Source organism: Rhododendron vialii, chromosome 1a (assembly GCF_030253575.1).
Source record: "Rhododendron vialii isolate Sample 1 chromosome 1a, ASM3025357v1".
In the NCBI taxonomy this organism is placed as follows: domain Eukaryota; kingdom Viridiplantae; phylum Streptophyta; class Magnoliopsida; order Ericales; family Ericaceae; genus Rhododendron; species Rhododendron vialii.
The window spans coordinates 12500001-12526915 of NC_080557.1; the positions used below are offsets into that span (position 1 = coordinate 12500001).

At 38.6% G+C, this 26915-nt stretch overlaps 4 protein-coding genes and 1 long non-coding RNA gene across 8 annotated transcripts in view; 1 reads left to right on the top strand and 4 right to left on the bottom strand.

Moving 5' to 3' along the window:
* Window positions 1-26915, top strand: part of LOC131302417 (disease resistance protein RPV1-like) — a 73217-nt gene that overhangs the window by 29810 nt on the left and 16492 nt on the right. The gene's annotated exons all lie outside the window — the stretch shown is intronic.
* Window positions 9410-10060, bottom strand: LOC131302562 (uncharacterized). The gene is made up of 2 exons (XR_009191807.1): window positions 9639-10060; window positions 9410-9557 (listed from the first exon to the last, which is right to left on the bottom strand). It is a non-coding gene; the product is annotated as an uncharacterized LOC131302562 (long non-coding RNA).
* On the bottom strand, window positions 18581-19270 carry LOC131302517 (uncharacterized). The gene is made up of 2 exons (XM_058329194.1): window positions 18728-19270; window positions 18581-18692 (listed from the first exon to the last, which is right to left on the bottom strand). Exons 1-2 carry the CDS (start codon window positions 19268-19270, stop codon window positions 18657-18659), a joined length of 579 nt encoding a protein of 192 aa, XP_058185177.1. The 3' UTR covers window positions 18581-18656.
* Window positions 19676-20125, bottom strand: LOC131328336 (disease resistance protein BAK6-like). The gene has a single exon (XM_058361290.1). It carries the CDS (start codon window positions 20123-20125, stop codon window positions 19676-19678), a length of 450 nt encoding a protein of 149 aa, XP_058217273.1.
* On the bottom strand, window positions 24831-26628 carry LOC131302527 (uncharacterized). Of its 3 annotated transcripts, none has more exons than XR_009191772.1 (3): window positions 26575-26628; window positions 25751-25864; window positions 24831-25570 (listed from the first exon to the last, which is right to left on the bottom strand). XR_009191772.1 is itself a non-coding variant. In XM_058329206.1 (2 exons), exons 1-2 carry the CDS (start codon window positions 25932-25934, stop codon window positions 25238-25240), a joined length of 546 nt encoding a protein of 181 aa, XP_058185189.1. In that variant the 5' UTR covers window positions 25935-26061; the 3' UTR covers window positions 24831-25237. The 3 variants fall into 3 exon arrangements, 1 of the variants encoding a protein (XP_058185189.1); XR_009191775.1 differs by lacking the exon at window positions 26575-26628 and adding an exon at window positions 26078-26550; XM_058329206.1 differs by lacking the exon at window positions 26575-26628 and having other exon boundaries at window positions 24831-25599; window positions 25751-26061.

The window sequence follows — 26915 nt, forward strand, 5'->3', positions numbered from 1 at the left end:
ATGAGCTTTCAAATTACTAACGCCATATTTATTACTTTCAGCCTTATATTGTTTCTTGCAATACTTACACTCAGCCCATTTGGTAACTACCCCCTCTTTAATTTCATTGAAGTGATCCCAGGCAATAGACCTATATCTCTCTTTTTTAGGTTTAGGCGCTTGTGGTGGAAGCTTTCTTTTCGGTCTATTTTCTCCAACTTCAACTACTGTATCATCTTGAACATCGACAATATCGGCATCGGTAGATACAAGAGGATTAGAATTACCTCCAAGTTCAACTTCTTCAGCATCTACCTCATCATCCTCAAGTTCCCCACCAGGATAGAAATCAAAAACTGGATCCATCACCTACAACAATCAAGTGTGACGATCAGATGGTTGTCAATTAGTTAAAAGTTTAAACAAACTTGAATAGGCAACATTGATTCGATTAATAGGCAGCACTACAACACAACAATACAAACATGAACTGATGTACAAACATGAACATCTTTCAGCATAGAACAAAATAACAGTCATAAAAATTAGAAATGGACCGCATGAGATCTCTTTGATCCCTTAGCTGTTTTCATTAGGAATTTGAGTTTAACGTAATTTTCATGCTGATGAGTCCGCAAAAAATGTTACATTCTATTCATCCAAATTGCGCTTAATAGCTTAATACCAATCACTTTTATATTTTTGTAATAAAGCATTCTGTAAAGAAGCAGACAGCAACAACGATGCTCCTCTATAAACTGTAAGAAACTAATCCAGAAATAAATTGTGCTAATAAACCGGCATGGTTCAGTCGCATTCTTCAAAAAACAGCTACCAATGTCATCAGCACTTCCAGACACAGTATACAAATTATGAAAATTCACAAATCTCTGTTCTGAAAGAAATAACATGAACATTGAACAAATCAGCAGAAAACTTGATCATTTTTCTACCATCATGCAACTAAAATGAATTCACCAGTCTGGATATAAACTTGATCATTTAATCTGTACGTATGTATGTTTTACTCTCTCTATCATCTGATCAAAAGAGATTACACAGGGTGAAAAGGAAAATATAAGGGTGGTGATTTTCACACTCATTTTTTTTATAAATGCACTCTATTTTCTGTCCTGCAATAAAAATTTTATGTGTAATTTTTTCACTAAAATACAAAAAATTGCATTTATCAAAAAATGGGAACGGAAATTATTTCCCAAATATTAAACTTGACTTTTTCCCAAATATCCGGACTGGTGAATTTCTGTCAAAATATAAACTTGATCATTTTGAGTACTCGTACAAAATCACAGTCGTAGACAAAATCACACGAGAGGTGAGGAAATTTAGGGTGAGGAGGAGAGGCGGGGTTTCGTCTTCGATCAGTAGCGAGGGTGGAGACTGTCAGACTGGAGACTGGAGACTGGAGAGAACTTAGAGAAGGATCTGACTTTGGTTTCTCCGGCCAGTCTGGTCGCCGATTGCCTGGGGCTGGGTGCCTACCTGGGGGTGGGGTGGGGGTGCCGAGGTGGGGCGGAGAGAAATGAGAGAACTCAAAGAACCCTAAATGATGTATGAGTGTAAAAACTTTCATTATATAGTTTGCAATTCGGTCAGGTCGGGTGACCCGACATTTATAATCATTCACCCGAAACCCGACCGATTGTTGGTCGGGTCCACAAAATTTAACCCGAACCCGACTGAGTGTTATGTTTCAACCCATCCGTTGGTTTACTTTTCGGGTCGGGTGGTCGGTCGGGTCGGGTGGCTGGACAGCCTTATACCATACCACAAATTCAAAGCTCAAATCCATCATCAAAACTCAATCCAAAAAAGTATACCATCTTTCATTCTGTAATCTATTTTGACCTCTGAGGGAGGCTGGCAAGGTCAAGGTTGATAATCAATACCAATCCTAGCCCTAAAGCTGGCAAGGTTTCAAGGATCGTATGTGGCTATCACTGGCCCTCTCTCACTAGTTGAAAGAGTAAGCAAACACCTCTCCTATATAGCATAGCATCCATATACCCCTCATCCATCCACCATACCACAAGTTCAAAGCTCAAATCCATCATCAAAACTCAATCCAAAAAGTATACTACCTTTCATTCTGTAATCTATTTTGACCTCTGAGAGGGGCTGGCAAGGTCAAGGCTGGTAATCAATACCAGTCCTAGCCCTAAAGCTGGCAAGGTTTCAAGGATCGTATGTGGCTATCACTGGCGCACGCCAGTAATATTAAGCCGTACGCCAATTATGGTAGTATGTGCAATACTGGCGTGGGGATCGTTGATTAGCTATTTTTCTGCTTTCCTTTTATTTTATCACCCCACTGCATGCTAATAACCAGTTTACAGCTTTCTGTATTTTAGAATTGCGTAGTTATTTATTTGTTGTTCCTGCTTTAGCAAGCCTCTGGGATCCTTCTGGTCACATTCCCGAGCCCGAATGATGCAAAGCCAAGCATTGAACAAATGACATAGCTGGCGTACGATGTCTTGTGATCAGCGTATGGCAGTTATGTCAAGGTCCAGTGGCTGGCCCTTGCATGGTAGCTTAGTCTTGGCCTCTATTTGTCTCCCCACACTGTTTATGGGGTGCTCTTTCTATTTTGTTTCCTTAGGTCCATTTCTGCTACCTGTTCCTGTACATATACTGTTATATAAACTGTATGGTTTGTCCTGAGTGTGCAATGGTCCTTTCCAGAGCCCAGAGGGTTGAAAACAAGAGCTGTGAGTTTAGGTCTTCCGGCACACGCCAGTTCTGGTGTGACATACGTAGGTCACCTCTGTATGCATGCAGTGGCGTGGCCAGTGCATACAGACTTCTATCTGCATGCCTTAATATTGACCAGTGTGCTCCCGTTTACCTAAATGTTCATAGATGCTTGTTCTCAATCTATTATTCATTGTTTCAATAAAGCATTCATCATTTTGTCACATAAATGCAACTTGCTATGGTCTTAATCCCCCTTTTAACTGTTCCCCCCGCCCTAATTGGCTAAAAAATGATTAATGAGAGAAAAATGCAAACGTTTTATAAAATGCCCGAGTAGAGACTGATCTCCGGATTGGGCGAGAAGGGAGCCATAAAACCCTTCCCCTCTCATAACCTGGCTCCCGAACCTCAGATATCGAAGGTGACGATGGTCTAGTCTACAAGCCTTTTTCAAATCATACATGTAGCAAACGTTTCAAGTTCGGTTCTTTGGGTATTTCACTACTAAAACCCGAATAGCGATTCTGAATCGAAGCATTTTGCCGCGCTTTCCAAAAGGGCGCACTCGATTTTAACAACAAAAATTGAAAACTTTTGGGGCGTGTGCCCACAAAATCCAAGAAGTATTCCACCATGTAAAGATATCACACCAGATATTCCAAGCGAAGTTACAAAGGAGAAGCAAGTGAGAAGGTGTCTCTGAAGAAGCAGAGCATATAGGGTAGTTGCCAAGATTTGGAGGAATGATATTTCTCCTAACTAATACGGATCTGGTAGCAATTTTTTCTTGAGCAGTCAGCCAAACAAAAGCATCAATTCTTGTTGTACCGAGATTTCATGGTAATCTTTCATGGCACTTATTTACAATGTCAGTTTGAGAAAACCAATTTGAAATTCAAGACCAATGCAAACAAGCTTAGGCGCTCGAAATTATTTGAAGCAATGGAAATTTGAGGACGAGTTTCTTCAAGACGGGGAGAATGATGCAGAACAGAAATATGAATAATATAAATTAATTGCACATTATTTTGAGTTTATTATTTTGTTAGGAAATTTCGTTTTAGTTGCCTCTTGTTTTGGCAACCTGATATTTCTTTCTAGTATTTGATTTCCTAGTCAAAGTAGAATTTTTTATTTTTGGTATTTTTTGTTAATTAATTGATTTTGCTTCCTTTTCGGACAAATCAATTAGGGTTAGGTTTAATTTTTTCCTATATAATAAGTTGTAAGCCTTTGGGCTAAAGGAGTTGTTATTGAATTAAAGAAAAATTGAGAGTTTTCTCATATCATGTGTTCGAAGAGGGAGTACCTCTAGTTCATACCCATTTGTGTTTACGTTTCAAAGATAAAATCTTTAACATAAGCAAGTTCATGATCTCTTCTTGCAAATAGTTTCGTAAAAGGAGGCTGCGTTGCAGCAATTGGTATCAGAGCTCTCGTTCCAATCCTGGCTATGGCCGGAGGACGTGCTGGAGGCCGAGGTGGAAGAGGAGGTCATACAACTTATGTTGATGAAGTCTATGAGCGAGATGATGCTGCGCGGGATGCTCAAATGGAGGATAGGCCAGGTTTCAACAACTTGAGCAGCAGATGGAGGAGGCATTTGTAGCGCTGACTGATCAGATTGTTGCCTTGTTTGTTGGTGGAAACCCACCTCGCCATTGTCCGATTCAACCTCAGTTTCCGAAAGAGGAGGTGGTGTCGGATGATGTTTCTATCACCATACCTTTGGCTGGTAACCATCAGTCTAGGGGGAGCACAAAAGTGGATGAAGCTACCATCGAGTGGCCATTCACATCAAATATTATTCCAGATCCAGTAGTGGATTGGAATAAGCCACTAGTTTTTGACGAAAAACCAATGGAGAAAATTCCAAAAAAAGAAAATCAGAAAATGTTGCAAAAAGAAGAAGTTACAAAGTTAGTGTTGTTGGAAATTGAATTTATTGATCCGTTTTGGGAGTTTATTGAATACACTACATGCAAGCGTCCTTGTGTTTCGATCCAGGAGGAAGATAGAATTGTTTTATTGATGGAAATTATTTCCTCACAATTTTCAGATTATTGTTTATAGTTTGGGTTGGAAAAAATAAATTTGAAGTACAAGATTGATGCAGACAAGCTTTGGCGAATTCAACTATATAAACTCGAGGACGAGTTTCTTCAAGCGGGGGAGGATGATGTCGGCCAATATTTTGATTATTCTAGAAATATAGGAATCTTAAGTTATTATTTTGAGTTTAGCATTTTAGTAGGAATGTTTTATTTTAGTCAAGATAATTTATAAGTATTTATTTTCCTAGTTTGATTTGATCTAGTTTTCCTATTTTGAATAGGTTTCTTAGTCAAAGAAAATTAGGATTGATTTTATTTCCTTATGTTTATTTTCCTTTTTAGATTTTAAGAAAGCTAGGTTTAGGAATTCTATTAGTATAAATAAGGTTGTAAGCCTTAGGGCTAAGGAGTTGTTTTTTGATTCGATTAATGAAAATTGAGAGTTTTCTCATTATTGTGTGTTTGTAGAGGGAGTGCCTCTAGTTCATACTTGTTCGTGATTGTCTTTGTTGCGCGTTCTTCTATTCCAACACGGCTCCCAGTATCAGCATCTCAGCCGCGTTGTCTCAGCAATTAACAATCCGAATTTATAACAAATTCTTCCATAAAGAGTGAATTTCCTCCATGGAAGAGTTTTTTTTTTTATATACATGCAGGAGTAATAACATGGTTGTAGCTATTGATACATATGAATACGCAAATGTGGTGAATTTTCAGTTCGACCGATATGTAATTTTCTTGTTATAATAGAAATACGATTCCCATGTGAAGTTAATGTGACTTTTTTTGCACGGCGAAGAGAGGTCAACAGATACTTACCACGGTCTTATGTGTTGATATTGAGTATTATTCAAGCAAAAAAATAGATTAACCGAAATCGGTGTATTTAAACGAAACATATTAAACTTTTTTAGCCTAAGAGCATCCCCATTAATCCATCCTTCATTCCTCCAAATCTCTATATTTTAGTTTTTACTGTTTTGGAGGATGTGTTTGCTCCAACCCATCCTCCAAAACACTTTCTTTTTCTGTCTTCATTTTTTTTTTTTTTTTTGGGGGGGGGGGGGGGGGGGGGTTAGAACGGAGGATTGACGTCAAAACATGCACTTTTTTGGAGGATGGGTTAGAATTGATTTTAATTTCCTCAAAATGGAGGGATGAAGGAAAATTTGAAGGATTAGACCATGGGTTGGAGATGCTAATAGGTACGAAACCGAAGGAAAAAACCTTAGTCGTTTTCTCTTTTCCTTCCCCTCCCTCCTCCTAGGATTTTCACCACTCTAATGCGGCGGCGGGACGGGAGGATTTTAAACTTTTTTTTTTTTTGGATCTTCGGAGGGTTTTAAACTTGATGGGTGTTTTTCTTCGCCGTAAGTGATGGTTTCTTTTCTCGCTTTCCTTAATCCCTCATGTCCAGGGAGGTCTCTTTTTTCTTTCAATCTCAGATCGACTTTAGAGTTTTTTGGTGTTGTTCCATTTTTTCATTTATCTCGGCTTCTCCTTCGTCATCAAGGTGCCGCTTTGAATTTCGACAATGGCAGCAGTTATGGTCCTTTGGCAGCGATGGTGGTTCGATGACAAATCAGATCGGTTAGATCGGTTTTTCCATCGATTCATATTTTGGGTTGCAAAAAATTGGAAGTGGAAGTTGTCATCGAAGATATTCACCGAGGAGTTGATCGGTTAGGATTTGTGATTTTGTTTTTATTCATAGAGTAGTTACTCACACTTTGGCAATTTCATGTTTGCGAGGTTCTAGTATTCGTACTTGAAAAACTAGACCTTCTGGTTAGTTATTGAATCCTCTGTGAAACGAAAATCATCATCTTCGATGTACTACTATGGTTTTTTATTAATGAGTGGAAGTATCCTACCATGTTTAAAAAAAAAAAAAAACAAATCGTATTGTTCTCAAGAGAAATGAATGGTCAAACTCTTATCATCCATCTTCGTTAAAAACATATGTGATTCAATCAGCCTTTAGTGATTTCTGATCATCTTGAATTTTGCCATGGGTAATTCTAATGTTGAAGTCAACAAAATGAAAGGCCAGACAGTTATATAAAATCACCGGTGCTTGTCCGTGCCTACGGCACTATGCACCCCTATTGGAATTGTCGTGCCAATGGCATTTGCTAGCTAGTGGCTCAAATACTAAATCAATTCATTGTTGTGTAGTATGTGATCCTCTTCTTAGTGCCACGAAAGAGAATTAGCTGTTCTTACGGCACTCCCCCAACTAAACTTTTAAGCTAGATACACAGGATTATCAATTTGATTATGGAATCGCAAAAAATACCAAGTAAAAAAGTTAAAATAACACTACTATTGATCCCCACCTCATACATTAAACCCATTTGCAGAAATTAAAGAACATATTAGAACCCATAAATCAAAAACCTTAATGTAACTTCAATCACTAATAGTTATCAAATGCCATAAACTAACCATATAAAGAGTAAAAAAAATTAGTTCGGATCGCGAGAAAAAAACAGGCTATCGAAAAAAGTTACAGAGAACTCAGGCTTTGGTTAAAATACCTCAGTGTAAGCAATCACTGGAGGCATAGTGCTTGCCCGTGCCTACGGCACTACCCACCCCGATTGGAATTGGCTCAATTTGCTGAAAATTATGTACCCATGGAGTTACTATTCTAAAGTTTAATTTCTGCCAAGACTTGTATTAATTTCTACCCATGTAGGTGATAAGCCCTCGATAGTGTAAATAAATGGGCCTATAGATCCCTATTTTGTCACTCTCGCGTGCGTAACTTGCTTTAATTAGATGATATTGTGCGGAGTTGGTGTTTTTGGCCCTTACAGGTCAAAAGTGAAAAACAAGGCATTTTGAACGCCAAGGAAAACAACCCAGGATCATCCAAAGAACCAAGATCATGTGGCACCCCGCCACCAAGTCCCAATGAGCTTTTAAAGAAGTGTCAAAGAGTGTTCAGGATGTCAAAGGGGTCGTTAGAGGAAGAAAACAATTCGAAAGTTTTCTGCCAGCGATGTACCGGTACCGCGAATCTGTGGTACCTGTACACCTCGGACAGATTTGGTCCAAAATGCTGAGAAACAAGACCTGTACCGGTACCGGGATTTCATGGTACCGGTACAACCTGGAAAAAATCTGCGTTTTTGTACCCGACTGCACTTTAACTTGGGGGTATTTTGGACCTTTGTAACCCGACTTTGAGGGCCTATAAATACTTTCTAACCTCATTTTAGTAGGTTATCCTTCAATTTCACTTCTCTCTCTACCTCCCTCCTCTCCCTAGCTCTCTCTCTCTCTTCAATGGAGGTTGATTGCTAGGGTTTTAAGACTTTTGTTCTTCATTAAACTTGTAAGTACTCTTGTTCTTTACATTAATCTAGTTTTTATTTTCGTTTTTGTGAATGTTTTCGTATCTCTCTTCATTTCCCTTCATGTTTACACCCACTAAGGGTGAGTAGTGATCAAGGCTTGGTTATGGGGTGATTTCTACCCCATGACTTGGGTAGTTTAATGACTTCTCTCATTTCTTGTGCTTAATGTGGTTTGTAAATGGATTAAGTTCTTATCTTTATGTAACAAAACCAAGGGTTGTTAACCTCTTTGATTATGTGTAGGCAAGGATTTGATCTCTTGCCACATATAATGCTTGGAGCTATGTCACTCTAAGTGTTTGGCAAAATGCCTCAAAGAACTTGTTAAGCTCGAATCTTTGGTCTAAACCTAGAGATGTTAACTTCTTTGATTGGGTGTAGACAAGTCTCTTGGCACACTCAATGCTTGGAACCATGGCTCTCTTTGTGTTTGATAAAATGCCTAAACGAGTTTTCATCCATTTCCAAACCCCGTTGTATGAGTTAAACTTGATTTTCATAGCTAAATTTTCCGAGTGAGATCAAATGACAATGACTCTTACTTGAGTTATCAAAGAAAAGCATTGAATGACCTAAGTTATGGGCAAAATGAACCCCTAGACCTAGCCGCTTTTAATTTCTAGTCAATCTTCGTTTTCAATTAAGTTAGGAGGTAGAGAGAATTCCACCACTCAAAAGTTGGCCGTCTCAACGCCAAATCTAAAGGTTGGCGATCTTAACGCTAAAAACCCTTCGTAAAGCAAACCTTCCGGCCTAGTTCTATTGGCTCCCTGTGCATTTGACTCCGGACTTCCGGATATTATGCTGCAACCGACTTAGCCCTACGCTTGGGGCGCTCTTTATTGTGACACACTTTGGTCGAGCAAGCAGTAGGCACGGGCAACCCGATGATAATAGAAAAAGGAATGGAGAAAAAGAAAAAGAAGGGTCTAAAAACACATGGACTTGGGCGCAGACTACACTACTAAATTATCATTCAAAACGGAACGTCAAGAGGAGTCAAAATAACAAAACTCGATTATGTGTAACATTTAACAACACACCCACCCACACCAAAAAAAAATCACCCAAATTTCTTGAACACTCGGAACAGGCACAAAATCCACCAAGAACAGCAGCTTGATTGAAATTTAAACACTACTTTCACCCAGGAAAGACACAGACACCAAAAACTCCCAAAAAATGTCACGCCCTCGATTTTCAACATAAATAACAATACCATTTTAAATACAAATTCTCAAAATAGTACATACACTACCCCAACATACATTACACTTTCTGAATCCACAAGTCTGTCCAATCGATACAGTATTCCAAAAATAGAGAAAACAATACAATGCAATTTGTTTTACGAAGATAGACAAGTACTTTCGAAAATAACTTTAGTCTGTGATGTCTGCATGCACTCCATACTCTCCATGACTGCGCCCCTGTGATGTACCTGAAAATGATAGGTTAAGCTACACTAGCTCAGTAGAGAAATATATATGCAAGTTGTAAGAAAATATAATGAGTCATGCACTTAGAGTGAGTGAATACGACGAGATACCACAAAGAAACATGAGACTTCCATCACAAACGAGCATACTACAACCAATGGATCATGATTTCATATGGGTATTCCTAACAACTCATATGCCAAACTAGAAGCATAAACCGACTCGAATTATCCTAATTAGACCACAATGTGTCCACACCCGTCACTTGTCCATTGCTACGCAAATACCCCATTCTGCCTCTATCTATATGTATATGTAATGATCACGAACCAACAGTAATATGTGAACAACAATATATATGTACAATGAATCCCAAGATGTTAATGACAACGAGTATACCTCTTGGCAGAATAGTACGAACGTTCACTAAATTCCCTTTTTGAACATAATCAATTCATCTTGTATTTCTTAAGTATTAGCCATTTTTCTATTCAATACAATTCTGGGCATTTGGGACCCCATGCGTCCACTAAAAATCTTTCATTCTTGTCCGGGCGTTTGGGACCCCTTGCGTCCACTAGAAACCTTTCATTCTTGTCCGGACGTTTGGGACCCCGTGCGTCCATTAGAAACCTTTCATTCTTGTCCGGATATTTGGGACCCCGTGCGTCCCATGTTCATTCCGGCATCGCACCATCCGGTGGATCCGTGGCTTTCTTCATATTCGTGGTATCATTCTATTGCTTGTTTCCCATTTCATATTCCTGAATGACCTCATTCTCAACTTATAACCAATCTATATCATCCATACAACATGCCACATGATCTCATTATATCCACTTACCAATTGATCATTAACGTTTCAAAGCACTCCGAAACAATCAACCATATCATAGCATCAACTAGTAGATAAGTATACACATTTCCCCTATGTATATCACCACATCCTACATAGCATACTGAACTCATAAGTAACTTTACGACATACTAACCACTAGCCTCTGTATTAAAATGTCATAAAACGAGCCCAAGAAGTTTAGGAAGATCAACGAGATGAATCACAAAGATACGAGTTACAATGGTACATTTCGGATCACTAGCCAGACTCACGACTACTCATCATACTCACCACAACGCCTCGTATAACCTATAGTACACCTAAACATCCTTACGGTACATTTTCCATTTACAATGGTGCTAAGATTACGCTTAACAAGTATCGAGGGATTGGAATGATTAAGGAATCATTGGAACCCAAGTAATCAAGTGTAGGGATGATTTGACAATATTTAGAGTGTGTTAGAAGTGATCGGAAATCAATACAATCAAAGGGAATTCAACATCCTCAAAACTGTTTTCTGAGCACTAGGTACCGATACCACAAATCATAGGTATTGGTACCAAATCAATCCAGAGAGCAATCAGAGATTAAGGTACCAATACTCAAAAAGTAGGTATCGGTACCTCAAAAAATAGGTATCGGTACCAATGCATTACAGCATGCGATTTTGCAGAAAATCGAGAATGAGCACAAAGTCGAAATCCAACGAACTAAAGCACAATTTAGGCACTTAATCATCACATAAACTCATAACAAGAGCAAGAAATCCCTACCTCAAGTCGAGGATCGAAACCCACGCGATTTGAGCAAGCCCTAGCTCTCAAACTTCAAAATCAACCGAATACTCCTCCTCCGAGCGAAACCCACGAAATTGAAGCTCAAGACTACGATTGAGGGGTGGAATGAAGGTGGATCTTGGTGGTTTTCTTGGTGGAATTTTGGGTGAGAGAGCAAGAGAGTGAGAGAGAGCTGATAGGGAGCCGAGAGAGGGGTCGAGAGATGAGAGAGAGAGGATTGGGAAATTTTTCTCCCTACACACACCCGCACATATATATACTCACACAATCACAAATTGCATATGTACCTCTCTACAAACAACCTTCCCACATTGACCCTAAATCAAATAATTCAATAAATCACTCATTTATTCCATATTCTAACATTATAAAACCTTTAAACAATTTCCAAAAATACGGATCTCTACAAAAAAAAATCCCAAAGGAATGTTTCACACCGCTTTCAAAAAATGATTTTTTTGTTAGACCCATTACCTTTGCTTTCACGGAGCTTTCTTGGCCCAGCTTTCACGCAGGTTTCTTCAACCAGCTTCGCCGGAATAAATCAAAAATCCCAAAGGAATGTTTCTTGGCCTAGCTTCCGACGGGATTTGTAGACCTCGGTGGAGATTTGAAAGATGATAGGAGCGAGAGAGAGAGAGAGAGAGAGAGAGAGAGAGAGAGAGAGAGAGAGAGAGGTGGCAAATGACAGGAGCTAGAATTATTATTATTTTTTCATTATGCCACGACAGAAACTAGGTAAAAAGAAGAGATGACATTTTTATGAAATATTTGAAAGATTGTGGGCACTTTCTTAAGAGAGTTGGAGAGCACACATCAAACTTTGGACCAAACAAATCTGAGCCATTGCAACAACTTGTCCTCACACCCTTCTGTTTTATAATAGAGATGGTGATGGTGGCTCTCATCTTTAGGGTAGTAAATGAGCCGAGCGGCTCACGAGCAGCTTGAAGTCTTAGTTTGCTAAATTTCATCATATGTATAGGTCGGCCGATTCATAGTTTGCCAAATTTCAAGCCGTAAGAGAAGTAATTGAAGACTTACCATGCCATTGATGTCCGGAACCTCCCCAAGAATTAGGGGCTATAAGGGTCGATTTACCCGAGCCAACCTCTCCACATACAGCTATCTTCTCACCACAATGAACCACCAAGTTTATTTCATTTAGAGTTGGCTTTAAAGAGCTAGAATCCCATAAAATTCTGGTGGTACTAATAAATATCGTCTGGTTGAGTCCCTCAGCATCGTGCATTTTCTTGGCATATCTATTCTGCAATTCAGGTGCATTGAGAAACTTTATGATTCGCGAGAATGAAACAATTGCTTCAATAAACACTGCCCCAACATCAGGGATCATTCTTATGGACTCCTGAAGAAGGCAGAAAGTCGCAAGAAATGTGAACACATTTCTGGCATTGATAGGAATCCCAAGTAGCAAGCCCAAAATGTAGCAACGGATACCCTGATTAGGGATACCCAAAATAGAACCATATAGTACCCTTTTTGTGACAAGATTGCTGACAAATTGTTGGGAAAATGACGGCCAAGGACATGTTTTGATAATTAATACTCGCCAAGGACTTTTTTAGCATTAACAATTGTTCTTAGCATGCTCTTGAAGGGTATTAATTATCAAAACACGTCTTGGGCCGTCATTTTCCCCAAATTGTTTGATTCTTCTCTACCAAGCATATAGTTTTAAGACTTTCATGTTCGTCAGTGTCTCTGCCATAGCCTTATGCCTCCTTTCTTGTGCCACCATAAGCTTTGCCAAATACTTATGCTGTAATTTGGCCGCTGGATAATTTGCCAACACGGTCAAAACAATCACTACCACTGCCACAATAGCTGCAGTCCCCATAGCGTAGTATACGATTGAAAATCCAAGGCAGATCTGAAGGCCAATTGTCCATGACTGAAGAATTCAATACAGGAATTCGCCTATTCTATAAGCATCCACCATGACATAATTTGTTATTTGACCAGGAGAATGGTTTGTCTTAGTAGCATTTGAGAGTTTTAGTTGCTTCTGGTAAATTGCTGCAGTTAGCAAGGACCTTATTTGGAGCCCAGCTAGTCTAGTTCTAAAGCTCCATTGCCTCTCTAACAGTGATTCGGAGCATTTCCTAAGGAAGAGGCCTGCAGTGAGAGCATATACCTCATATTTGAACGTTTCCTTTCCTTCAGCAACCAAAATGAAAGCCCTCAGAAACAACAGGTCGGTAGCCAGTGTGATTACCTTGATCAACACGAAAAACCCAGAAACTAAAATAGCTTTCAACCGCCAGAGAAATACCTGTTTTCAAAACTGAAGGATTCAGTGTTCCTTTTTCTTTCTGTTTAGTTAGCTTCTCCTGAGGTCCGAAATAACATGTCTCCGCTTGATCCACTTGCCTCAACTTTGGAATGTCTTTGTCCTCAAGAACTTTCTCCTTACCCTGTTTAAGTAATGGTTTCAACCACCAAAACAACATTCTGCTAAAAAATCCGGCATTTGTGAAAGGTGTTATGTTTTCATTCCCACTAACAGCTGATTCACCTTGTTGAGGTTCGTGGAGTGCATCAATATTGGTTTCCACATAATTTTGGTCCCTGAATGCACAGAAGAGCAATAGAATTGCTGCAGAAAAAGATAACATATCTAGCACACACTTAACTGACACTACTTTGTCCACAATAGATAGCCACATTGATGGAATGAAGAGAAATCCTGAACATAAGAAGACAAGTACAGAACAAAGCCTCTATGGTCATGATATATGGACACCGTTGCCTTCGGAGGCTCACAGTTATAGCCAGAAATAACCATGTGAACCCCTGGAATATCAATGTTAGCCACCCGTGCTGAGGTGTTATGCTATCTTGTGATATCAATTTCTCCACAACGATCCAAATACCTAATCCAAAATAAATCAAACCCAATGCAACACAGAGAATGGCTGAAGAAATTTGCAATGTGAAGTACCGTTGGGAGTCCAGTAAGGCAAGGGTCTTGCTTGAGGATGGTCTATAGACGAACGTAAATAAGTAAATGAAAACCACAAGAATGTCAATAGAAATGGCCAAAAACATGGTTGATGCAGGAATATGGATTGATGATGGGTGAAAGTCCAGATTTGCAGTTGTTTCCACATTCATACAAAGAGACTAAGTTCCCACAGAAAATGGTCATTTCTGTTGCCTCCAAAAGCTGCAGCTCACTAACCACAAATCTTGAAGGCCTACAATTTAGATATTGTCAGTTTATTGATATAAGCTGAGCTAACTCAAGATGATAGATAATATTATGTGATCAGTGGATTCGTTTAGATGTTATCTGCACTCCTGAAGTTCAATCAATTATTGGAAATATCTGGTGTAGTACTTTCCTCCTCTTTCAGCCTAGAAAAAAGCATAACAAAAATGTTGCGTTGTTTTCTAGTACGTACATACTTCGAAACTCAAAATTTTACATACTTCCAAACTCTAAATTTTGTGGTCAGGTATTATGAAAAACAGCAATTAGCTCGGCTCAAGAACCTTACATATTTCGTTGGACTTCTAGAAAGTATTTTAAAGTCTACAAAACAAGAAAGAGTATACAATAATAAGAGTATATGCGTAAAATGCTACTGAGATAAGATAAGCAAATATCCTCCTCCTCGAAGACTCTGTGAACATAGACTTTGAATGTCAATATGGCAATGATATCTGTGTATCGGTCGGCATCCTCTCCGGTAATGGTCCCGGAAAGTCCAACAACTTTATCACACCGCAGAACTATCTTATAAGTAAGATATATGGGTGTGGGCAACTCCAGCAACTTTTCGGGACAGTTGCTGAAGAAAGAAACAAACACTTTTGACTGATTTAGAACAAATTCTAAATAACTAAGTTGTGGAAAACTAGCCTGGTGTCAAAACATATAAGAGCAAAGGATGTGCTGACTACAACTAACATGAAATCAAATGCACCTGAATGTCACTCTAAGTAAAGAAATCATTACATTTGTTAGCCAGTGCTTGTAGACCTAAGGGTGATCCTCTGTACCGAAATTCTCTGTATCTCTATACCGAAATGCATTGCCAGCCGTTGGATCACATAAAATTTTTGAAAAAAAAATATTTCACCCAATCTAGGGACCCAAAATATATTTCCATATAGAGGTACAGAGAATTTGGTACAGAGGATCCACCATGTTGTGGACCAGCCTCTCTTGTAGCAATCATGCAAAAGAGGCAACTTTAGATTACAGGGACGCCTGGGAGTTCCAACTCAGCATATCTTGAAGCAACAATGGAAGTTTTGCATGAAGTAGAGGGCTAATAAACAAACGGAATGAGTCGATAAGTGAATTGTTCAAGGTTGGCTTGAAGCTTAAGAGTTTACAGTTATATCCAAGCTTTGATTTCTTTTTTTTCTTTTTTTTGGTTGATAATCCAAACTTTGCCCAAAGGGTTACAACTTACAAAAGAGGGGAAATATCCCTGTCTAAAACAGAATAAATAACAGGGCTAGGAGACGCCATCCAGGCACACGAGATCCCTTCTTGCCGGCAGAGCTGCCTAATATCCAGTACCACAGCTGCAACATCCCAAGGGGGAACAAGCTCAGAGACACTTAGTTTAATAGCCAACTGGTTGTCTAATTCCACAATAGCTCTTCTGATGCCCAAAGATTTCACCATCCCACACGCCAAACGAATGGCCACCAGTTCACCGTGCAAAGGAGATAGGATTTTTGCATTGATCACTTGCCCATCCACTAACACTCCTTCATCATTTCTGAGGACCGCTGCACTAACTCCTTCCCTTCCATTACGATGAACAGCGACATCACAATTAAACTTAAAACTTCCATGATCCAGAGCCCTTCATTGGGAAGATACGTCCTCAACAATAGGGTTATCCATATGGACCAAAAGGGGGATCCTAAGATCTGAGAATTCATGAAGAGCCTCAAAAGCTCTCCTCAAAGTTTTCTCGGGATCAATACGATTATGATTGAACACGAAGTCATTCTGATATTTCCAAATATTCCAAGCAATCGTCACAACTTTCTCCAAGTAACTCGTCAACTGCTCTCCCTTCAGATCATCCACTATTTGAGAAGTCCACTTTTGGACAGAGCTTGGATGGCCCTGACCCACATTGAGATTTATGTTGCTTCCAAACCAAACTGCATGAACCCACTGGCAATCAAACAACAACTGTTCAATGGACTCCTCAAAGCTGTCACAGATAGGGCACACCTTTGAGGAGCCACATCTCCTTCGCATAAGATTCTCCTTAGTAGCTAAACTATTGCTGCATGCCCTCCACCAGAAATGGCAAAATTTGTGGGGAATGTTCAACTTCCAAACTACTGCCCAGAGCTTCTTATTGGGAATGAATGAGGAGGAAGGGCCGTTACTTTGAGGAGACAATGCCAGAACAGCTTGATGATAACCTGACTTAACCGAATAAATTCCATTCTTCGTATGATACCACACCAAATGGTCCTGTCTCTTCAACTGCGAAATTGGAATGGACACAATTTCTTGCAACTCCTCCTGAGAAACCACCTGGGCCAGCAATTCCTTTTTCCAACTGCCCTTAACCTGATCTATCACGTCTGTCACCCACTTAATATCACACTCCTCTGGTTTAGGGGAAGAAATTTCAAAATTAGATGTAGTTGGAATCCACCTATCCTCCCAAAACATGATAGATTCTCCATTCTGCACTTGCCACCTTAAACCTTTGCTTAGAATCTCCCTCCCCTGCAGCAAACTCAACCAAGCCCACGAAGTTCTGCTACCTCTTTTAGCTTCAAGAAAAGAGCAATTTGGGAAGTAAAGCCCTTTGAGAATTCTAGCCCAATAAAATTGAGGGTTCTGAATTAGTCTCCACCCTTGACGAGCCAGAAGAGCCTCATTCATGGCCCTGAAATTCCTAAAGCCCATACCACCATCAGATTTTGCCCTTGTCATTTTATCCCAGCTGCACCAGTGGATTCCTTTAGCCTCGGCATCTCCTTTCCACCAAAAATTAGAGACATATGAATTAAGTTTTTCACACAGACCTTTTGGCAACAAGAAACACGGCATCGCATAGATTGGAATGGTCTGTGTTACGGACTTAATCATAGTCTCTTTTCCCCCCATAGACATACGCTTTTGTTTCCACCCTTGAAGTTTGCCAAGAGTTTTCTCAACAATGAAAGAGTATGCCTCTGTCTTCGATTTCCCCCACTCAGTTGGTAAGCCCAGATATTTAGCATCTCCTTTTATCAAAGGCACATCAAGGACATCGCTCACGAGCTGTTTATCGTTATCACACATATTCGCAGAAAAAGAGATACCTGACTTGTCGAAATTTATTTTGTCCAGAAGCCTCCCCATAATCCTTAAGAATGGATTTAATTCTGACACAATTTTGCACTTCTGCCTTCAGGAATAGTAAAGCATCGTCAGCAAAGAAGATATGGGACAATTGTGGGCAATTTCGATTAAGCTTGATGCCACAAATGTCATTACTATCCCAGGCCACCTTGATCAGTTTTGACAACACATCTTGCACTATCACGAATAGGTAAGGGGACAGAGAATCCCCCTGTCTCAACCCCCTGCTTGGATTGATATGAACTCTTTCTTCCCCATTCACAACCACTGAGAAATTGACAGTAGAGATGCACTGCATAACCCAATTGATCCACTTCAGATGAAAACCCATTTTCCCAAGAAGAGCTTTAACAAAGTCCCACTCCACTCTATCGTAGGCTTTATTGAAATCTAGTTTAAGGGCCATGAAACCCTCCAGTCCTTTCTTTTTCAGTTTCAATGTGTGGAAAGCCTCATGAGCGATTAAAATATTATCTTGAATAGGTCGCCCAGGCACAAAGGAAGATTGGTTTGCAGAGATAACTTTCTGCAGAATGCTCTTTAATCTATTCGCCAGTACTTTAGTGATCACCTTAACTGAGAAATTGCACAAGCTAATAGGCCTATACTGCCCAAGAGATTCAGGAAACTATACTTTTGGGGTTAAGACAATATTGGTTCTATTAAACTCCTTTAGCATATACCCATTAGAAAAGAACCTCTTCACTGCCTTACAGACCCCTTCTCCTACCTTATCCCAATTAGTTTAGAAGAAAAAACCAAGGTACCCATCAGGGCCTGGTGCCTTTAGTGACCCCAACTGAAAAGCAGCACTTTTAATCTCCTCCTCAGAAACTTCTTTGATCAACCTTGCATTCATCTCCTCAGTGATACAATTATCCATAACTGCCAAGACCCTGGAGAAGTCCGTAGCTTCAGCACCTTCAAACAGACCAGTAAAAAAATCACGAATCAGGTCATTAATCCCCTCTTCATCCTCAATCCATATTCCACTGCCAGTCTTGAGCCTCAAAAGCTGGTTCCTTTGTCTTCTTTGATTCATGCAGGCATGGAAGAAGGCTGAGTTCTTGTCTCCATAATTCAACCAATTAATTCTAGATCTTTAATGAAGGGCCATCTCCTCCCTAAGATACAGAACCTCCATTTCCTTCACCAATTCCCTTTCTCTAGAACCTCCATTTCCTTCACCAATTCCCTTTCTCTTTGCAAATTCTCCTGAGAAAAGGCCTCTGCTTGGACAAACTTGAGTCTCTCTTGCAACAGCTTTAGCCTCATTCTATCTTTCCCAAATACTTTCTTACTCCAATCTAGTAATGCTTGTTTACACTTTTTCAGTTTCTGAGCAAGTCCGAAAAGATCAGAACCCCTGTGAGGCTCACTCCAAGCCCTACCAATAACTTGAGCGCAATCAACGTGAGTGGACCATTTGGATTCAAACTTGAAAGTAAAAGGATCCTTCTTAAGAGGGACTCTGCACTTCACTAAGAGAGGGCAATGATCAGAACCCACTTTTAGTTCATGCAAGACCTGAGCAAGAGGGAACAAATTACGCCATTCCACTGTTGCCAGAGCATGATCTAATCGGATACGAATGTTGTTCTCCCCCTCCTGATTATTAGACCACGTATAACTGGGACCTTTGAATTCCAAATCCATAAATTCACAGTCCGACAGAAGACTATGAAACTGGTCCATTCTTCCTCTACTACACGACATGCCCCCTTTATTTTTGAGTCAATCTCAAACGTGCCTTCGTCGATGTAAAACACAAGTCGATCTCAAATAAATGAGCTTTAATCAATGCCTGACACGAATCAATTGCGAGGAGTTTGAAATTTTTATAACTGCTTGTTCTTTTTGTGTAACAAACCGATCTTGAGCAAAATATTAACAAGCCACACATGACAGAACTAGGAATAGAAAATCTTAACTGGCCATTATGCTATAGTGTTTGTCCAATGCAAATACAAGAAAGTAATTGAAAGGCTTTTCCATTTTTCTCAAGTGGGTACGCCCGTTATTAATGGGTAAATAGAACATCTTTTAGCAGCCTTCTTTCTGTGGCAAAGAAATTCTTGTACAACATTTTATACACAGTTAAGAGTGGTCTCAGCGTGCACTTTACTTTAATAAAGAGGTAATGCCAGAAAAGAACTCGGGAATTGTACCATTGAAACTGTTGCAAAAAATATGGAGATCGCTGAGTTGCTCAAGATTTGAGAGAGTAGATGGGACTTGACCGTTCAAATCTTTTTCCCATAAACTTAGTACAGTAATCCTCGTGAAATTTCCAAGCGACTCAGGAAGAGGCCCAGATAGTTCGTTGGAAGAGAGATCCAAGTAATTTAAAACCCCAAGATAGCCAATTGAATCGGGTAGTTTTCCATTGAGTCCGGTCTCAACAAGGTCGAGAGTCGCTAGAGAGGACAAATTCAGCAAGGAATCAGGTAGACCTGAAGATATGTTTACTCCAGTAAGCTTCAGGTTTTCTAGTTGGGTCAGGTTCATGAGCAGGGTTTTGAAATTGTGCGGTTGAAGTCTTAGTTTACCAGGCAGGAACATATCATCCATGGAATTAAAAGAGAGATCGAGTGAAACGAGTTTGGATAGGTGGGTGATTTCCTATGGGATTGAACCTGTGAGAATAGGTGGGTGATTTCCTATGGGATTGAACCTGTGAGAAAGGTGTTAAAGCATTCAACTCCAAACTAATTGGCAAAGAGTAGAGAAGTCACTCAGACTCTTATACTAATGTAGGACAAATCTCAATACTCCCTTGCACATGCAACACCCGACTCGCACATGGAGAGGTAATCAAAGGAACCGTAACACTTGAACAAACAACAGCACACTTATGGCACAAATAAGGGGTAACAAATTTTTCGAAACCCTAGCTCTGATACTATGCTAAAAGCATTCAACTCCAAACCAATTGGCAAAGAGTAGAGAGACCCGCCTAGGTTCATATACTAGTTTTGGAGGAGATGATTAACCAATGTGTGACAAATCCCAACAAAAGGAAGAGGATAGATTGAGATGGAATACGCTTGTGAAGCGGCTAAAAGAGGGTGGAAAGGGTGAGAAGTTGAAGTGATCGAAGGCGAGATTGAGTTGTTGGAGGTGTGAGAGTTGCTTTTCGTCTCTTTAATTTGCTTCTCATACCTAAAGCCCCAAGTACTAATTTCTTATACTAATTACAAGAGAAAATATTAACTTCGGGCAGAGAGGGCCCCTACAGCCCCTGTAGTTCTGCCCTATCGAGTCCAGTAGTAGATTGTCTAAATTTGGCTTGAATACTGAACAAACTTAAAAATTTTGTTTGCGCTTGACTTGTTCATCACTCCAGGCGCCAGGGGGATCTAGTAGGGACAGCTGTCACGGCAAGAATTTTAGAAAATGCAATTATTATATGTAAAAAAAGTTATCCCCAACTTATATAGATTCGCAACCGCTATATTTTTTCCTCTTATTTTTTGCTATATACTAGTCCTAAATCCTTTATTCTTGATTCAAGAAAAGAGACCCAAAATAGTATTTCAAAACTAAGTTCAATTAGCCAAAGTGAAATGATATAAAAGATGAGATCTAATTACGGAGAAAAACTCCACACTCTAATCTACAATAATTTAACATAAAACAACTTAACTGGAAAAATTAAACAAGTACCAAAACAGTCGGCACTTTGCACAACTCGACACTAGTGAATTTTTCGTTTAGAGAACTTCCAAATTTCCAATGCCGGCACTGTGCAGTAGTGGATTCAAAAAATTAAAAAATCATTCATAGTTTGGTATTTTATATGGATTTCTCAAACTCCATTGGAAAAATGTTAGCCTTCTTCAATTTTTCAATATTCAATTGAAATTAGAGATATTATTGAATGTTTTGAAATCACTTATTGAGTTAGTATATATTTTGAGCAATAGATGGTAATGAGTTTGTATTTGATACCGATTCTATCATCAATGTTTTTAACGACATGATAGAGCGCCGGGTACAATTCAAGATGCCTAGATATATCAAATTAAAGTAAGTCTTTCGTACTCTATGTGCAAATGACAAACATATTTTACTATTGCTTTTATTATGTTATTTTAATCTTTCCTAGACTCGATGACTATTCATATTGCAATGCATATTTTTGTTTTTTTAGTATAAAAATCGGCACTGCTAGGGTAAAATCTTGACTCCGGCCAATCTGAAACGATACTTAATCGAGACATTTATGAGTCAAGTTTGGAGGCCACACGAGCTTAATTAACGAGTTAAGTACACGGTTGTTCAACTCTAACTTGAAAACTTAACAAACTTAACAAGTCGTAAAACGCGTGTTAGACTTTAATTTGTTCATTTAACTGCTCTATTTGATGATAGCGCGCAGAAGAAGACATGTCCTTTATTTGGTGAGAAGTCATTCTCATGGAAACGATTTCAGTCAATTTGATTCCTTAAACGATCTAACACCATACGGTCGATACGTAACAAATATAATTCACGTTGCATTACCAAATCTGGACAAATGAAGAAATTTTGAAAAGGATGGTCTTCTATTCCCTTCCTCATAAGCATGGACGGAGCAAGGAATTTCACTACACAGGGGCGACCATGTATGCAAGACAAAAAAAAAAGAAACGTGCATAACAGCGTGAATACATTAAAACTCAAAAATGTAAAAAATAGCAACATGACTACTCCATACTTAATTATGCTCCCAAAATAATTTAAATAAAATATGCGACCAATTTTGCATAAAAATACTAAAATAAAACAATTAAACTAAAAAAATACAAAATATTATGAAAAATTACAATTTTGTAATACAATGAATGTAAATAGGTAAGAGTTACATCACTATAGTTTGAGTACATTTTAACTAAGTTAGCTCCTACTCAACTATCAATCGACAGTCAATTGCAAATTTAAAAATGAATGTTATACTTTTTTATTTGTAATCATCAACATTGTGACACGTCAATTATAGAACAAAGAGTGTACACGTAGCTTACATCTACTTTTGTGATTAATTATTTTATGTGTTTAAATTTTTAATCATGTTGTGTCGTGCTTGTGATGTGCATGTGTCGTGCTCGTGCTTTTTTTGTGCTCGTGCTGTACATGTGTCATGCCCGTGCTTTTTTCATGCTTGTGTTGTGCATGTGTCGTGGTGTGTCACTCTTAAACGTGTCATGCCTATGCGGGATGCCTGTTGCGGCGACGACCTTTGCACCATACCTTCAAGATAGAAAATCAAACAACATTAAAAAAGATAAAGCGGCAAGCATATAAAAGAAATTGATTATACATTGGGAAGTTCTATTAGCATGTTTCCCCCCCTTCCAAACAATTAATGTAACACAAAAATCCAAAGTGATAAAGCTAAGATTACGACTGACAACAAAATGATAATCGTTATCAACAATGCCACCACGGGAGTTGATATATATTGCAAAAGTATTAACGACTTACCTCAGCTTATCTAGTAAAACGAGGCATCTTCAATTGCCTTCCGCTCTTTCATATCATTAAAAATATCGATGATAGAATTGGCATCAAACCTTTTCGCATTATCCCTCTCCATGTAAGTGATTTAGAAACTTCCTAAAGTTCATCCCCCATCGTGTTGCGGAGTCTAGTATTCACTCATTTCATAGTTACAATTTAGATTTCACCAAGATTATTCAGAGTTCTCAAAATCTCTTCTCCTATGTTCTTATTTTCTCGAAACTGTCTTCAAAGTTTTAACGATGTGGGATTCTTGTGCCAAGAAAGAGGGAGAGAGGTCTGGTGTGCCATGGAGATTTTTTTGGCAGAGAGAAGAAAACGTATGAAACCCTCTTAACAATTAGGGATTTTTGTAGGTAAAAACTGGGAGTTAAATATTTGAGTACTCACTATGTTAACCCTCACTATGTTTTGTTTTAGGAAAAATTTTACGGATGGTCCCTCTAGTTTGCATGAATTCTCATTTTCGTCCCTCTAGTATCAATTGTGTTAATTTTAGCCCTATAATTTGCATTCTGTCTCAATTTCGTCCCTCTTGCTTACGGCATTAATGAAACATACGGAATTGGAGGACAAAATTGTCATTTCTCCTCATAGAGGGACTAAATTGAGATTTCATGCAAACTAGAGGGACTATTTCTATAATTTTATTTTTTACTTTTGTTTTTGCTAATAAATTCAAAATACATCATACGTAATATATTCCTCATCTCATTTTATATTGAATAATTAAAATATGGTGAAATTTTTTAAAGTTTTTATTATATAACCACAAAAAATATGAGAAAATTCAAAAAGTAACCCCTATGTTAAATATCTTGGTATTGCATTTTTTTTTCAATTGAATTTTCAATCTCGTTATTTTCTTTGTCACGTGATTAAAAAGAAAAAGTTGTTCAGTATTATTTGGAAATTTTGTAATTGTGTTTAATTTAGCAATAAAACACTATTGAATACTAAGAGATCAAATACATTAAAATATGGATATAAATGTATTTATTTTGGGACTTACTCATAAAATCACTCATATAATAAATAAACACGGATTTTGAACATTTTTTTTATCCGGTGAAAAAATAAGGAGATTATAAGAACATGACACAAAGACATTAGCTAAGGGGTTGATTTGTGCATTTTTTAATATTTTTGTAATGTGTAATGAAATATAAATATAAATTTTTTCAATATAGTTTGATTACCCAATAAAAAATAATTCAGTTGTCAAATACATTACTTATGCTATTTTTTATTTTATTTGCAAAAAACAAAAATAAAATGTAAAATTTTAGAAATAGTCCCTCTATTTTACATAAAATCTCAATTTAGTCTCTCTATGAAAGAAAATGACAATTTTGCCCTTCAGTTCCGTTTGTTTCATTGACGGCGTCAGGGAAAGGGACGAAATTGAGACGGAATGAAAACTATAGGGTTAAAATTGATACAATTAATATTAAATGGACGAAAATGAGAACTCGTGCAAACTAGATGGACCATTTGTAAAATTTTCCCAATTTTAAATTGAAGCTAACAAGGATGCATCTGAACTTGAAGATCTTAGGTCCGGTTTCGTGCATCCTCCAGAAATCAGATGTGCCAATTCATCGACAGAATCCGGCTGCGCCTCCAAATCTCCCAACTTGTGCAAAGTAGGCATTACAATATATTTTTCATGGTAAATTAACCTGCACAAGGGAAAAAAATGTCTGCCAACTACAAAGCTCCATAACTTTGCGCACCCAAAAATAACGAAGTTCGAGAAAGAGGGTACAGCTTCACAATTCAAATCACATGTTACGTGAATAAACTACTACAAAGAAAAATATCAAGTGACCAAAAACTTTAATACTCCATACAACAAAATGTAATCCCACACCCCAAAGGCTTGGAACAATATCTTGAATCTACTGAGCAGAAACATCAACAAATTATTTCAATATGTTGGAGAAGCAGAAAATCCAAATAGTGGCTTTCTGGTTTCAGACCTTCCGATATAAGCACCAACCACAGACTTAATAAAGCAAGTTCATGCAGTACTCCATGTACACTACAACAATCTGGTTAGTTTTTAAACACCCAACTCATAATCACAAGAAGGTTTACTGTGCCATTATAAAATAACACAGCAGAATATCTCATAGATCTGGAGAGAAAAGTATGGAGAGGTGATGATGTCCAAGTAATTCATTTGGCAATAAGTTGAAGCAGGTGGAAGGGCACACACAGGCAATATTCCTGTACATTATGGTAAGTGTAGAGGTTGGACTGAATACAATAGATAATGGACAGTGACACAGATGATACTATAATAAGTGCAGCACCTAAAAGAAACTTAAGGCATATGTGACCCCCATTAATTTTGTCCACTTCCTTCAGTAATATGCTGGTCTTGCACCCAAAAAATAAAATTAAAAATTCCACTTCGGTTGGCAATTGAATTCTGCAAAATTTAAGATTGAAAAGCTTGTAGAGTGCTCCATGTTTTGAGAACCATGCATCAAGATAGCACGACTGACCCTGGATATAGCAATTGTGGGATGAGAACACTACAGGGCATAAAATTGAAACATCACAAATGATCATCAATCCAAATAACAAGATATTGCAACTTAAACTATATCAGTGAAAAAGGTTCACAGGGATACAAAATAATATAAAAAGATAAAACTGTCACACAACGATCGGAAGTTGACATACCCAACAACGTTGAAAATGCAACATAAGCCAATCTTGCTAGATGAACTGGTATATCATTTTGGATGATTTGGGGAAAAAATGGTGGCCATTTTTTGTCCTCAAGAACAATACCAGCTGCAAAGCAAGAGAAAATAACCCATGTTACACAAACTTCTTGGCAGAATAACAGGATATTTAGATGCATATGGTCAGAAACTTGAGCAACACATCAACCAATGCATTCAACTGGAATGCCTGAACAGTTATTAGCAAATCATAGTGCTATTTCTCGTTGACCTGGAGTATGACAAAATGTAGAAAGAAAGAGTGGGAAAAATTAAAAAGAACCTCATGCTGCTGCATCTTCTCTCCGTTTTACAGCCTGCATAGCTCAATAAATCTATGGTAAGGGTTGTTGTATGCTAAATAAGGCACACAACTAATATACAAAACTAACTTTTAAAACAAGATTGAAGAAAACTTCATTTCTGTAGATTTGATATGCACTTCTGAATCGAACACTCATGAGACCATAATATTTTCTTGTAGTTATTAGCTCCAGCACCTTAACTTTGTGAAAGGAGAAAAATAAACAATCCATTTGGAGTAAAAGTGTGGAAGATGGGCAAATTGGCAACGGAACAATGTAGGTCTGTATTCCTTTAAGTGATTGTGTATTCATAAAGCCAAGATTTCCATCAAGAGCACGTATTCCTTCTTGTTTAGTTCAGCCTCCTTAGCTCGAAGATCCCTCTCTCTCTCTTTTTCAAATCCGGCTAATCAAAAGCAATTAAATTAGAAAAATTGATAGATTGCAGGTGGGGAAATACAAACTCATAGCATACTCCTTTTGTCTTTACCAACTTCGGAAGTTGCACATACCGTAGTTGTGTCAAGTGGAATATCATTCTACCATCAGGGTGGTAGCCCAGTTGGCACGGGTGATGGGGCTTAAGTGCCTCTCCCTCCACATGCACTTGGGTTCGAGCCCCTCCAGATGCAAAAAAAAAAATATATGAGCTGGAGGGACGCTTTGAGGGCCCTGTGCCAGCTGTGCACTTAGGTGGTGCTATGGTGATGGTCTGTCCTCACAGACAGTAGCTATGGCTCAAACCGGACATTCCACAGTGGGTCGGGAGCCCCTATGGTCACGCTCAAGGGGGGTTGCTACGCCGGTCGCCCCTTC